The 13,385-nt window shown below is 42.4% G+C and overlaps 1 protein-coding gene across 1 annotated transcript in view; it reads right to left on the bottom strand.

Moving 5' to 3' along the window:
- Positions 1 to 93: 93 nt before the first annotated feature.
- gpr37b (G protein-coupled receptor 37b) overlaps positions 94 to 13,385 on the bottom strand; it is a 31,233-nt gene continuing 17,941 nt past the window's right edge. The window contains exon 2 of the mRNA XM_061914326.1: positions 94 to 6,652. Coding sequence (XP_061770310.1) covers positions 5,837 to 6,652 — 816 coding nt within the window. The 3' untranslated portion in view covers positions 94 to 5,836. The remainder of the gene's footprint in view (positions 6,653 to 13,385) is intronic.

Below are 13,385 nucleotides of genomic sequence, written 5' to 3'. Positions count from 1 at the left end.
TATATATACATATGTATATATATGTGTATATATATATATAATATATTTATGTACGTATACACATACATACACACACACATATATATATATATGTATGTGTGTGTGTGTATATATATATATATATATATATATATATATATATATAAGTGTATATGTGTATGTATATATTTATGTATATATACATATGTATATATATGTGTATATATATATATAATATATTTATGTACGTATACACATACATACACACACACATATATATATATATGTATGTGTGTGTGTGTATAAATGGCCAAATTCCTTTAACCCAATGCAGCCCCCACAGGTTAAAAAGTTGTGGGACCCCTGTGATTAGGCAGTGTCAGCCGACTGTTTGCTCGCTGTATCAGATTTGATGCAAATTATACCCGTGGAGTCAAGTGTGCATCCGACTCCTGTTGGATTATTGTCCCAGATGCGCATTCTTGACAATTGTTGAGTGAATGACATTTGAGATGACGAGCCTTAAAGATCAATGCAGGGTTATTTTTCGTCGTGGTTTGTTGACACTCTTGAAGTTGTCCAACACTAACTGACCTCCGCCAAGCAGAAGTGGAAATAAAAGTGTTTGTTAGCTAGCAGGCTACTTCATTTTGCAGTATTCATCTTTATAAAAACAGCAGAGCACCACAGTAATATACAGGATCTTTGACTTGTCTGCAATGCTGAGTGCTTCTGAGGATCTTTGACTGGCATTTTTGCTGTGGATTCTTAACAACAGCAGGATACTGCGGTCATATTGCGGATGCTCAAAAAGGTTCTTTATAACTTCACGTTCATATACTGTTCAATTTTCTGCCAGTCAGACAATATTTTGAAAATTCCATCCAGTATACCGAAAATATTGTTTGACTGGAAGAAAAAGGAAACGTACAGTTTGAGGCTTTCAACTAGCGTTTTTTTCAGCTGATCCTAAAAACAGCAGGGCAATCCAGTCATAATGAAGCTTTTCCACTACTGTTTTTGCTGTAGTTCTTTAAAAACAGCAGGGCACTTCTGTCCTGTAGGGGATCTTGACTGACATGTTTGGAGTCAATTCTTAAAAACAGCAAAGCACAGCCGTCTTTAAGAGTATTTGGACTAGCAAATTTTCAGTCGATCCCTAAAAATAACAAACCTAAGTCAAGATCATTGACTAAGGTTTTTGAGGTTGATCTTTGACTAGTGCTTTTTGCATTACATTTCTAATACTAGACGTCTATTGACATACAGAGAATATATGACACATTTTTGCATTAGATCCTTAAAAACCGCAGGGCACTCCAGTCATGTTGAAGCTTTTCCACTTCTGTTTTTGCTGTAGTTCTTTAAAAACAGGGCACTCCTGTCCTATAGGAGATCTTGGCTGACATTTTTGCAGTTAGTCCTTAAAAACAGCAAAGTAAAACCGTCTTTAAGAGTATTTGGACTAGCAAATTTTCAGTCGATCCCTAAAAATAACAACAGAAGATCATTGACTTAAGGTTTTTGAGGTTGATCTTTGACTAGTGTTTTTGCAGTAGATATAGTATAACACTATTGACATACAAAAAATCTATGACTTGCATTTTTGCAGTAGATCCTTAAAAACAGCAGGGCACTCCAGTCATGTTATAGATTTTCCACCACTGTTTTTGCTGTAATTCTTCAAAAACAGGGCACTCCTGTTCTATACGAGATCTTGACTGATGTTTTTGCAGTCAATTCTTAAAAACCGTAAAGCACAACCGTCTTTAAGAGTATTTGGACTGGCAAATTTTCAGTCGATCCCTAAAAATAACAACAGCCGTATAGAATATCCTTGACTAAGGTTTTTGAGGTTGATAATTGACTAGTGTTTTTTGCAGTCGATTTTTAATAACAGTAGACTTATCTTGACATTCAGAAAATCTATGACTTGCATTTTTGCAGTAGATCCTTAAAAACAGCAGGGCACTCCAGTCATGTTGAGGCTTTTCCACTACTGTTTTTGCTGTAGTTCCTTAAAAAAAGGGCACTCTTGTTCTATAGGAGATCTTAACTGACATTTTTGCAGTCATTTCTTGAAAACATCCTAGCACAACCGTCTTTAAGAATATTTGGACTGGCAAATTTTCAGTCAATCCCTAAAAATAACAAACCTAAGTCAAGATCATTGACTAAGGTTTTTGAGGTTGATCTTTGACTTGTAATTTTTGCAGTAGATTTTTAATAACAGTAGACTTCTCTTGACATACAGAGAATCTATGACTTGCATTTTTGCAGCAGATCCTTAAAAACAGCAGGGCACTCCAGTCATGTTATAGATTTTCCACTACTGTTTTTGCTGTAATTCTTTAAAAACAGGGCACTCCTGTTCTATAGGAGATCTTGACTGATATTTTTGCAGTCGATTCTTAAAAACCGCAAAGCACAACCGTCTTTAAGAGTATTTGGACTAGCAAATTTTCAGTCAATCCCTAAAAATAACAAACCTAAGTCAAGATCATTGACTAAGGTTTTTGAGGTTGATCTTTGACTTGTAATTTTTGCAGTAGATTTTTAACAACAGTAGACTTCTCTTGACATACAGAGAATCTATGACTTGCATTTTAGCAGTAGATCCTTAAAAACAGCAGGGCACTCCAGTCAAGTTGAAGCTCTTCCACTACTGTTTTTGCTGTAATTCTTTAAAAGCAGGGCACTCCTGTTCTATAGGAGATCTTGACTGATGTTTTTGCAGTCAATTCTTAAAAACCGTAAAGCACAACCGTCTTTAAGAGTATTTGGAGTGGCAAATTTTCTGTCGATCCCTAAAAATAACAACAGCCATATAGAATATCCTTGACTAAGGTTTTTGAGGTTGATCCTTGACTAGTGTTTTTTGCAGTAGATTTTTAATAACAGTAGACTTCTCTTGACATTCAGAAAATCTATGACTTGCATTTTTGCAGTAGATCCTTAAAAACAGCAGGGCACTCCAGTCATGTTGAGGCTTTTCCACTACTGTTTTTGCTGTAGTTCCTTAAAAAAAGGGCACTCTTGTTCTATAGGAGATCTTGACTGATATTTTTGCAGTCGATTCTTAAAAACCGCAAAGCACAACCGTCTTTAAGAGTATTTGGACTAGCAAATTTTCAGTCAATCCCTAAAAATAACAAACCTAAGTCAAGATCATTGACTAAGGTTTTTGAGGTTGATCTTTGACTTGTAATTTTTGCAGTAGATTTTTAACAACAGTAGACTTCTCTTGACATACAGAGAATCTATGACTTGCATTTTTGCAGTAGATCCTTAAAAACAGCAGGGCACTCCAGTCAAGTTGAAGCTCTTCCACTACTGTTTTTGCTGTAATTCTTTAAAAGCAGGGCACTCCTGTTCTATAGGAGATCTTGACTGATGTTTTTGCAGTCAATTCTTAAAAACCGTAAAGCACAACCGTCTTTAAGAGTATTTGGACTAGCAAATTTTCAGTCGATCCCTAAAAATAACAAACCTAAGTCAAGATCATTGACTAAGGTTTTTGAGGTTGATCTTTGACTAGTGCTTTTTGCATTACATTTCTAATACTAGACGTCTATTGACATACAGAGAATATATGACACATTTTTGCATTAGATCCTTAAAAACCGCAGGGCACTCCAGTCATGTTGAAGCTTTTCCACTTCTGTTTTTGCTGTAGTTCTTTAAAAACAGGGCACTCCTGTCCTATAGGAGATCTTGGCTGACATTTTTGCAGTTAGTCCTTAAAAACAGCAAAGTAAAACCGTCTTTAAGAGTATTTGGACTAGCAAATTTTCAGTCGATCCCTAAAAATAACAACAGAAGATCATTGACTTAAGGTTTTTGAGGTTGATCTTTGACTAGTGTTTTTGCAGTAGATATAGTATAACACTATTGACATACAAAAAATCTATGACTTGCATTTTTGCAGTAGATCCTTAAAAACAGCAGGGCACTCCAGTCATGTTATAGATTTTCCACCACTGTTTTTGCTGTAATTCTTCAAAAACAGGGCACTCCTGTTCTATACGAGATCTTGACTGATGTTTTTGCAGTCAATTCTTAAAAACCGTAAAGCACAACCGTCTTTAAGAGTATTTGGACTGGCAAATTTTCAGTCGATCCCTAAAAATAACAACAGCCGTATAGAATATCCTTGACTAAGGTTTTTGAGGTTGATCCTTGACTAGTGTTTTTTGCAGTAGATTTTTAATAACAGTAGACTTCTCTTGACATTCAGAAAATCTATGACTTGCATTTTTGCAGTAGATCCTTAAAAACAGCAGGGCACTCCAGTCATGTTGAGGCTTTTCCACTACTGTTTTTGCTGTAGTTCCTTAAAAAAAGGGCACTCTTGTTCTATAGGAGATCTTGACTGATATTTTTGCAGTCGATTCTTAAAAACCGCAAAGCACAACCGTCTTTAAGAGTATTTGGACTAGCAAGTTTTCAGTCAATCCCTAAAAATAACAAACCTAATGCAAGATCATTGACTAAGGTTTTTGAGGTTGATCTTTGACTTGTAATTTTTGCAGTAGATTTTTAACAACAGTAGACTTCTCTTGACATACAGAGAATCTATGACTTGCATTTTTGCAGTAGATCCTTAAAAACAGCAGGGCACTCCAGTCAAGTTGAAGCTCTTCCACTGCTGTTTTTGCTGTAATTCTTTAAAAGCAGGGCACTCCTGTTCTATAGGAGATCTTGACTGATGTTTTTGCAGTCAATTCTTAAAAACCGTAAAGCACAACCGTCTTTAAGAGTATTTGGAGTGGCAAATTTTCAGTCGATCCCTAAAAATAACAACAGCCGTATAGAATATCCTTGACTAAGGTTTTTGAGGTTGATCCTTGACTAGTGTTTTTTGCAGTAGATTTTTAATAACGGTAGACTTCTCTTGACATTCAGAAAATCTATGACTTGCATTTTTGCAGTAGATCCTTAAAAACAGCAGGGCACTCCAGTCATGTTGAGGCTTTTCCACTACTGTTTTTGCTGTAGTTCCTTAAAAAAAGGGCACTCTTGTTCTATAGGAGATCTTAACTGACATTTTTGCAGTCATTTCTTGAAAACATCCTAGCACAACCGTCTTTAAGAGTATTTGGACTAGCACATTTTCAGTCAATCCCTAAAAATAACAAACCTAAGTCAAGATCATTGACTAAGGTTTTTGAGGTTGATCTTTGACTTGTAATTTTTGCAGTAGATTTTTAACAACAGTAGACTTCTCTTGACATACAGAGAATCTATGACTTGCATTTTTGCAGTAGATCCTTAAAAACAGCAGGGCACTCCAGTCAAGTTGAAGCTCTTCCACTACTGTTTTTGCTGTAATTCTTTAAAAGTAGGGCACTCCTGTTCTATAGGAGATCTTGACTGATGTTTTTGCAGTCAATTCTTAAAAACCGTAAAGCACAACCTTCTTTAAGAGTATTTGGAGTGGCAAATTTTCAGTTGATCCCTAAAAATAACAACAGCCATATAGAATATCCTTGACTAAGGTTTTTGAGGTTGATCCTTTGCAGTAGATTTCTAATAACACCAGACTTCTATTGACATACGGATAATCTATGCTTTGCATTTTTGCAGGCGATCCTTTGAATTAGCAGCGTACTCCTGTCATATAGAAGATCTTTGACCAAGGTTTTTTGGTGTCGATCCATAAGAACAGCAGATCACTCTAGTGTTTGAATGCAGTAGGTCTCTGTGGTTGAAAACGGTTGATTTCCTGCTAACTAGCAAACGACAAGACGCAAACTTCCTTTTGTCTGGGCGGTGGTGGTCAGAACCCTAAAACCTTGTCCTTCATGCACCCGCTTGGATATGTGAGTAGACCGAGTAAGGTAGACGGACCACCAGCTCAGCAGTTGGACCCGGCTGGCGTGTAGTTGCTCATCTCGCGGCGAATGGTGCTGAAGGGCGATAGCTCCAGCTCGGTGGTGCACTCGTGTTCGTTATCGTCGCTGGCTGTGGTGGACGAGGGCGTGCGGCTGCAGCAGCAGCAACAGCAGCAGTCCAGGAAGGCCCTGCCCAAGGGGCGACACAGGAGGAGGAGCAGCACGGGCGTGACGGCGGCCCGGCAGAACAGCAGCAGCTGGGAGAGCAGGTGTAGCACGGACATTGTGTGTTCAGGGACGCCGGCCGCCATGTACACGGACACGATGTTGCAGATGTTCTCGGGCACCACGCAGGCGCCGTAGACGATGGCCAGCGCCACCACCGTGCAGTTCATCTGGCTCTCCAGGCGGATCTGCTTCTTGTTGCTGCGCACGCTGGCCTGCTCGGCCTGCCGGATCTTTCTCGCCGTCACCAGAGAGCACCCGATGGTGAAAAGGGTTGGCAGGCAGAAGTAGCAACCGAAGCACCACCACAGCCGGGCGCCCTCGTAGGTCAAACCCAACACGTAGAGCATGTCCGGGAGGGACGTGGATATCCGGATGATGCATCGCTCCACCGTGGGCTCATCCGGGATCTCGGCTTCTTCCACCACCAGCTGACGGATCAGCAGCTCGGGTAGCGCCAACAGGAGGGCCCCGATCCAGATGACGGCCAGCTTGGCGGTGGTAGAGGTGCAGTTTTCAATCATCTCGTAGTACATCTGCACGTTGGTGGCCGCACGGAAGCGGTCGATGCAGAGGGCGCACAGGGTGAAGGTGGTCACGCCCAGGGATGCCACCTGAAAGCAGCAGAAGGGATGGCATTGAACATAGAATCCATTAATGTGATCAGACAGATGTGACATTCTCCGAAATCATAGTTGACCCTTTCAGATCCAGATCTGTACCATGAAGGGTATGAACATGGACCCCGACTAAACAAATTGAAGAAGTTATTCAGGTGTTACCATTTAGTGGTCAATTGTACGGAATATGTGCTCCATCCATCCATCCATCTACTTCCGCTTATACGAGGTCGGGTCGTGGGGGCAGCAGCCTAAGCAGGGAAGGCCGGACTTTCCTCTCCCCAGCCACTTCGTCCAGCTCTTCCCGGGGGATCCCGAGGCGTTCCGAGGCCATCCGGGAGACATAGTCTTCCCAACGTGTCCTGGGTCTCCCCCGTGGCCTCCTACTGGTTGGACGTGGCCTAAACATCTCCCTAGGGAGGTGTTTGGGTGGAATCCTGACCAGATGCCCGAACCACCTCATCTGGCTCCTCTCCATGTGGAGGAGCAGCGGCTTTACTTTGAGTTCCTCCCGGATGGCAGAGCTTCTCACCCTGTCTCTAAGGGAGAGACCCGCCGCTTGTACCCGTGATCTTGTCCTTTCGGTCTTAACCCAAAGCTCATGACCATAGGTGAGGATGGAAACGTAGGTCGACCGGTAAATTGAGAGCTTTGCCTTCCAGCTAAGCTCCTTCTTCACCACAACGGATCGATACAGCGTCCGCATTACTGAAGACGCTGCACCAACCCCTCTGTCCATCTCACCATCCACTCTTCTCCCACTCGTGAACAAGACTCCTAGATACTTGAACTCCTCCACTTGGGGCAGGGTCTCCTCCCCAACCCGGAGATGGCACTCCACCCTTTTACGGGTGAGAACCATGGATTCGGACTTAGAGGTGCTGATTCTCATCCCGGTCGCTTCACACTCGGTTGCGAACCGATCCAGTGAGAGCTGAAGATCCCGGCCAGATGAAGCCATCAGGACCACATCATCTGCAAAAAGCAGAGACCTAATCCTGCAGCCACCAAACCAGATCCCCTCAACGCCTTGACTGCGCCTAAAAACTGTGTCCATAAAAGTTATGAACAGAGTCGTTGACAAAGGAAGATATACTGTACTTTGCAATCTACTAATGAAAGTCTCAATCAATCAATCAATGAGCAGACACACTTTTGGATTAGGTTCAGGAACCCTAAAGAAGCAGACTTCCACGCTAAATAAAGACCTTGGGCGAGGACATCTGACACAAGCCTGCGAGCCGCCATTAAAGCTCACTGGCAGGATTGTTCCCAGTCCAAAAGGATCTGTTGGATTAACAGCCAGTTTGGCAGCCTTGAAGTATTCCTCATCAGCAGCTGGAGTTTGTCCTCCCAACAACCGTCTCCAACGCCAAAGCTGCCAAAAAGCCTCTGATCTACATCCTCTTCACTCCGTCCCTGGCTTTTGTCACTCGGACTTCCTCACCTTCCTCCTCCAGATATTAAACATCCTTTCCTCCTTAAATAACCAACCCCCCTTTCCAGTCTCTCTGGTCATATCGAATTGAATTACCGCCGTCCCAGATGACCCTGGAGAGTCTTGGTGTTGCTGCGAGAAACCCAGACTTCCTGGACAGACATCCGGAACACGAAGAACAGCACAGTGGTTTTGGAACACAGAACTCCAATTAAAGCTGGAAACTCATTATAAATCCAAGAAGTTAATTGTTTGACTTGATGGATTAACAAGTGAAGTGAGTGAAGTGAAGTGAATTATATTCATATAGCGCTTTTCTCTAGTGCAGGGGTAGGGAACCTATGGCTCTAGAGCCAGATGTGGCTCTTTTGATGACTGCATCTGGCTCTCAGATAAATCTTAGCTGACATTGCTTAATTTCGTTGGTAATCACAGTGCTAAAAATAACGTGCAAAATATAAGACATTCTCATGCATTTAAATCCATCCATCCGTTTTCTACCGCACCTGTTCAAGAAGTCGCATTAATGGTAAGAAGTATTTTATGTCACAATGTGGGGTCGCAGCTTGCTGCAGGGTTGTTCTCCCAGGAAGGCAGACGCACTACTCGGGACATGGCATTTAGGTAAAAACGTGATTTAATTTAAACTAAAAAAAGATACACATAAAAATCGCTCACAGTGGAGGCACAACTTGGGCTAAGGAACAAATCTAACGCATAAACAGACTATGACCATAAATCAAACAAAACTTACTTGGCATGGCATGAAGCACAAAACTATGGCAAGGCATGAAACAAGTCAGCACAGAGCAAGAAAAGATCACATTGACGCCAGGGCGACTGACTGGCAAAGACGAGCTTAAATACTGCCTCTGATTAGTGCTCGGGAAGCAGGTGAGCGGGCATTTTGTCCACCAGAGACAGGTGGACAAAATGAGTAACCAAGGAAACAAGACAAGAGAGTGGAAAAAAAACAGGAACTTAAAGAGTCCAAAGGACAAACAGCACATGGCCAAACAAAAACATGATCAACAGACAAGACATTTGATTTATTATTGGTTAGCTTCAGAATAACAATGTTATTAAAATAATAAGAGACTTATTATACTCTAAAAATGTTGGTCTTACTTATAAATGCACACATTTAGTTGTATTCAGTGTTAAATAATATGATATGGCTCTCACGGAAATACATTTTGAAATATTTGGCTTTCATGGCTCTCTCAGCCAAAAAGGTTCCCGACCCCTGTTCTAGTGACTCAAGCACTTTTACTTGCTGAAACCCAATATCTAAGTTATATTTTAAACCAGTGTGGGTGGCACTGGGCGCAGGTGGGTAAAGTGTCTTGCCCAAGGACACAACGGCACTGACTATGATGGGCGATCGAACCTGGAACCCTCATGTTGCTGGCACGGCCACTCTACCAACCGAGCTATACCACCCCAAGTGTACTGCAACAACGCAGCGGCAACACAACCGATGTTGTCGTAGCGTTGATGAGTTCAATGTACACAAAGTACAACCAAGGTACACACAGGAGGTACACACAATGTACACAAAGTACAACCAAGGTACACACAGGAGGTACACACAATGTACACAAAGTACAACCAAGGTACACACAGGAGAGTCGCACCAGCAACTGAGTAGCTACACTTTAAAGCACATACCATATATTTCGGACTATAAGGCGCACTTAAAATCCTTTCATTTTCTAAAAACTCCTCAATGCGCCTCATAACCTGGTGCGCCCAATGTACGGAATCATTTTGGTTGTGCTTACCGACATCGAAGCTATTCTGTTTGGTACGGGGTGATATAAGCGTGACCAGTAGATGGCAGTCACACATAAAAGGTACGTGTAGACTGCAATTTGACTCAAGTAAACAACACAAAAATCTCAAATGTTCCATTGAAAATATAGAGCATGACACATGGCACGCAAAAATCCATCAAAATGTTTTAGTAGGACTTTGGTAAGCCACACTGCTTGATGGATTGTACTGTGCTTCAACATATGAGATGGTCTCCTGCTGGACCCACTATGGACTGGACTCTCACTATTATGTTAGATCCACTATGGACTGGACTCTCACTACTTAGCGCTGCTTTCGATACCGTCGATCATAATATTTTATTAGAACGTATCAAAACACGAATTGGTATGTCAGACTTAGCCCTGTCTTGGTTTAACTCTTATCTTACTGATAGGATGCAGTGTGTCTCCCATAACAATGTGACCTCGGACTACGTTAAGGTAACGTGTGGAGTTCCCCAGGGTTCGGTCCTTGGCCCTGCACTCTTCAGCATCTACATGCTGCCGCTAGGTGACATCATACGCAAATACGGTATTAGCTTTCACTGTTATGCTGATGACACCCAACTCTACATGCCCCTAAAGCTGACCAACACGCCGGATTGTAGTCAGCTGGAGGCGTGTCTTAATGAAATTAAACAATGGATGTCCGCTAACTTTTTGCAACTCAATGCCAAAAAAACGGAAATGCTGATTATCGGTCCTGCTAGACACCGAACTCTATTTAATAATACAACTCTAACATTTGACAACCAAACAATTAAACAAGGCGACACGGTAAAGAATCTGGGTATTATCTTCGACCCAACTCTCTCCTTTGACGCACACATTAAAAGCGTTACTAAAACGGCCTTCTTTCATCTCCGTAATATCGCTAAAATTCGCTCCATTCTGTCCACTAAAGACGCTGAGATCATTATCCATGCGTTTGTTACGTCTCGTCTCGACTACTGTAACGTATTATTTTCGGGTCTCCCCATGTCTAGCATTAAAAGATTACAGTTGGTACAAAATGCGGCTGCTAGACTTTTGACAAGAACAAGAAAGTTTGATCACATTACGCCTGTACTGGCTCACCTGCACTGGCTTCCTGTGCACTTAAGATGTGACTTTAAGGTTTTACTACTTACATATAAAATACTACACGGTCTAGCTCCATCCTATCTTGCCGATTGTATTGTACCATATGTCCCGGAAAGAAATCTGCGTTCAAAAGACTCCGGCTTATTAGTGATTCCCAAAGCCCAAAAAAAATCTGCGGGCTATAGAGCGTTTTCCGTTCGGGCTCCAGTACTCTGGAATGCCCTCCCGGTAACAGTTCGAGATGCTACCTCAGTAGAAGCATTTAAGTCTCACCTTAAAACTCATTTGTATACTCTAGCCTTTAAATAGACTCCCTTTTTAGACCAGTTGATCTGCCGTTTCTTTTCTTTTTCTTCTATGTCCCACTCTCCCTTGTGGAGGGGGTCCGGTCCGATCCGGTGGCCATGTACTGCTTGCCTGTGTATCGGCTGGGGACATCTCTGCGCTGCTGATCCGCCTCCGCTTGTGATGGTTTCCTGCTGGCTCCGCTGTGAACAGGACTCTCGCTGCTGTGTTGGATCCGTTTTGGACTGGACTCTCGCGACTGTGTTGGATCCATTGTGGATTGAACTCTCACAGTATCATGTTAGACCCGCTCGACATCCATTGCTTTCCTCCTCTCTAAGGTTCTCATAGTCATCATTGTCACCGACGTCCCACTGGGTGTGAGTTTTCCTTGCCCTTATGTGGGCCTACCGAGGATGTCGTGGTGGTTTGTGCAGCCCTTTGAGACACTAGTGATTTAGGGCTATATAAGTAAACATTGATTGATTGATTGATTGTTGTGTCCTGAGCAAGACACTTCACCCTTGCTCCTGATGGGTCCTGGTTAGTGCCTTGCATGGCAGCTCCCTCCATCAGTGTGTGAATGTGTGTGTGAATGGGTAAATGTGGAAGTAGTGTCAAAGCGCTTTGAGTACCTTGAAGGTAGAAAAGCGCTAAACAAGTACAACCCGTTTATGTTAAATCCACTATGGACTGGACTATCACGATTATGTTAGATCCACTATGGACTGGACTCTCACTATTATGTTAGATCCACTATGGACTGGACTCTCACTATTATGTTAGATCCACTATGGACTGGACTCTCACTATTATGTTAGATCCACTATGGACTGGACTATCACTATTATGTTGGATCCACTATGGACTGGACTCTCACTATTATGTTAGATCCACTATGGACTGGACTCTCACTATTTTGTTAGATCCACTATGGACTGGACTCTCACTATTATGTTAGATCCACTATGGACTGGACTCTCACTATTATGTTAGATCCACTATGGACTGGACTCTCACTATTATGTTAGATCCACTATGGACTGGACTCTCACTATTATGTTAGATCCACTATGGACTGGACTCTCACTATTATGTTAGATCCACTATGGACTGGACTCTCACTATAATGTTAGATCCACTATGGACTGGAATCTCCCTATTATGATAGATCCACTATGGACTGGAATCTCCCTATTATGTTAGATCCACTATGGACTGGACTTTCACACTATTATGTTAGATCCACTATGGACTGGACTCTCACTATTATGTTAGATCCACTATGGACTGGACTCTCACTATTATGTTAGATCCACTATGGACTGGAATCTCCCTATTATGTTGGATCCACTATGGACTGGACTCTCACTATTATGTTAGATCCACTATGGACTGGACTCTCCCTATTATGTTAGATCCACTATGGACTGGACTTTCACACTATTATGTTAGATCCACTTGACGTCCATTGCATCCGGTCTCCCCTAGAGGGGGTGGGTCACCCACACCTGCGGTCCTCTCCAAGCTTTCTCATTGACATCCCACTGGGTTGTGAGTTTTTCCTTGCACAAATGTGGGATCTGAACGGAGGATGTCGTTGTGGCTTGTGCAGCCCTTTGAGACACTCGTGATCTAGGGCTATATAAGTAAACATTGATTGATTGATAATCCAGTGAGCCTTTTGTATGAAAATAGTCCCGACTAGACCCGCTCATGGACGGTGTGCCTTATAGTCCGGTGCGCCCTATGGTCCGGTAGTAAAAAGACATAAACTCTTACATAAAAAAGGTAATAATAATGATCTCTGTTCTAAGTAATGCTTCATTCATTCCCACATCTGGCTGCAAACCAACAAGTCACATCTGCACATGCTGAATATTTCATGGCTGGACCAGCGTGGCTTCAGAAAAATAAAATAGAAAAATCAAATAAATAAAAGTCAGGCGGCGCCTTTGGATCAGCGCTGTGGAGGCGTACCACAAACAGGCTTTGTTCTCCGCGGGGAGTCCAAGAGTCAGCGGCGGTGGCGTGACCAAGTCCTGTCAGACGGGACTGGAGCCCGGGATAACATGCAGACGAGGGCGGGAAAACAAGCAGAGGC

The sequence above is a fragment of the Nerophis ophidion genome, linkage group LG10, assembly GCF_033978795.1.
Source record: "Nerophis ophidion isolate RoL-2023_Sa linkage group LG10, RoL_Noph_v1.0, whole genome shotgun sequence".
NCBI classification, from domain to species: Eukaryota; Metazoa; Chordata; class Actinopteri; order Syngnathiformes; family Syngnathidae; genus Nerophis; species Nerophis ophidion.
Note: the sequence above shows the minus strand (reverse complement) of the source record. Positions and strands in the feature narration are given on the sequence as shown.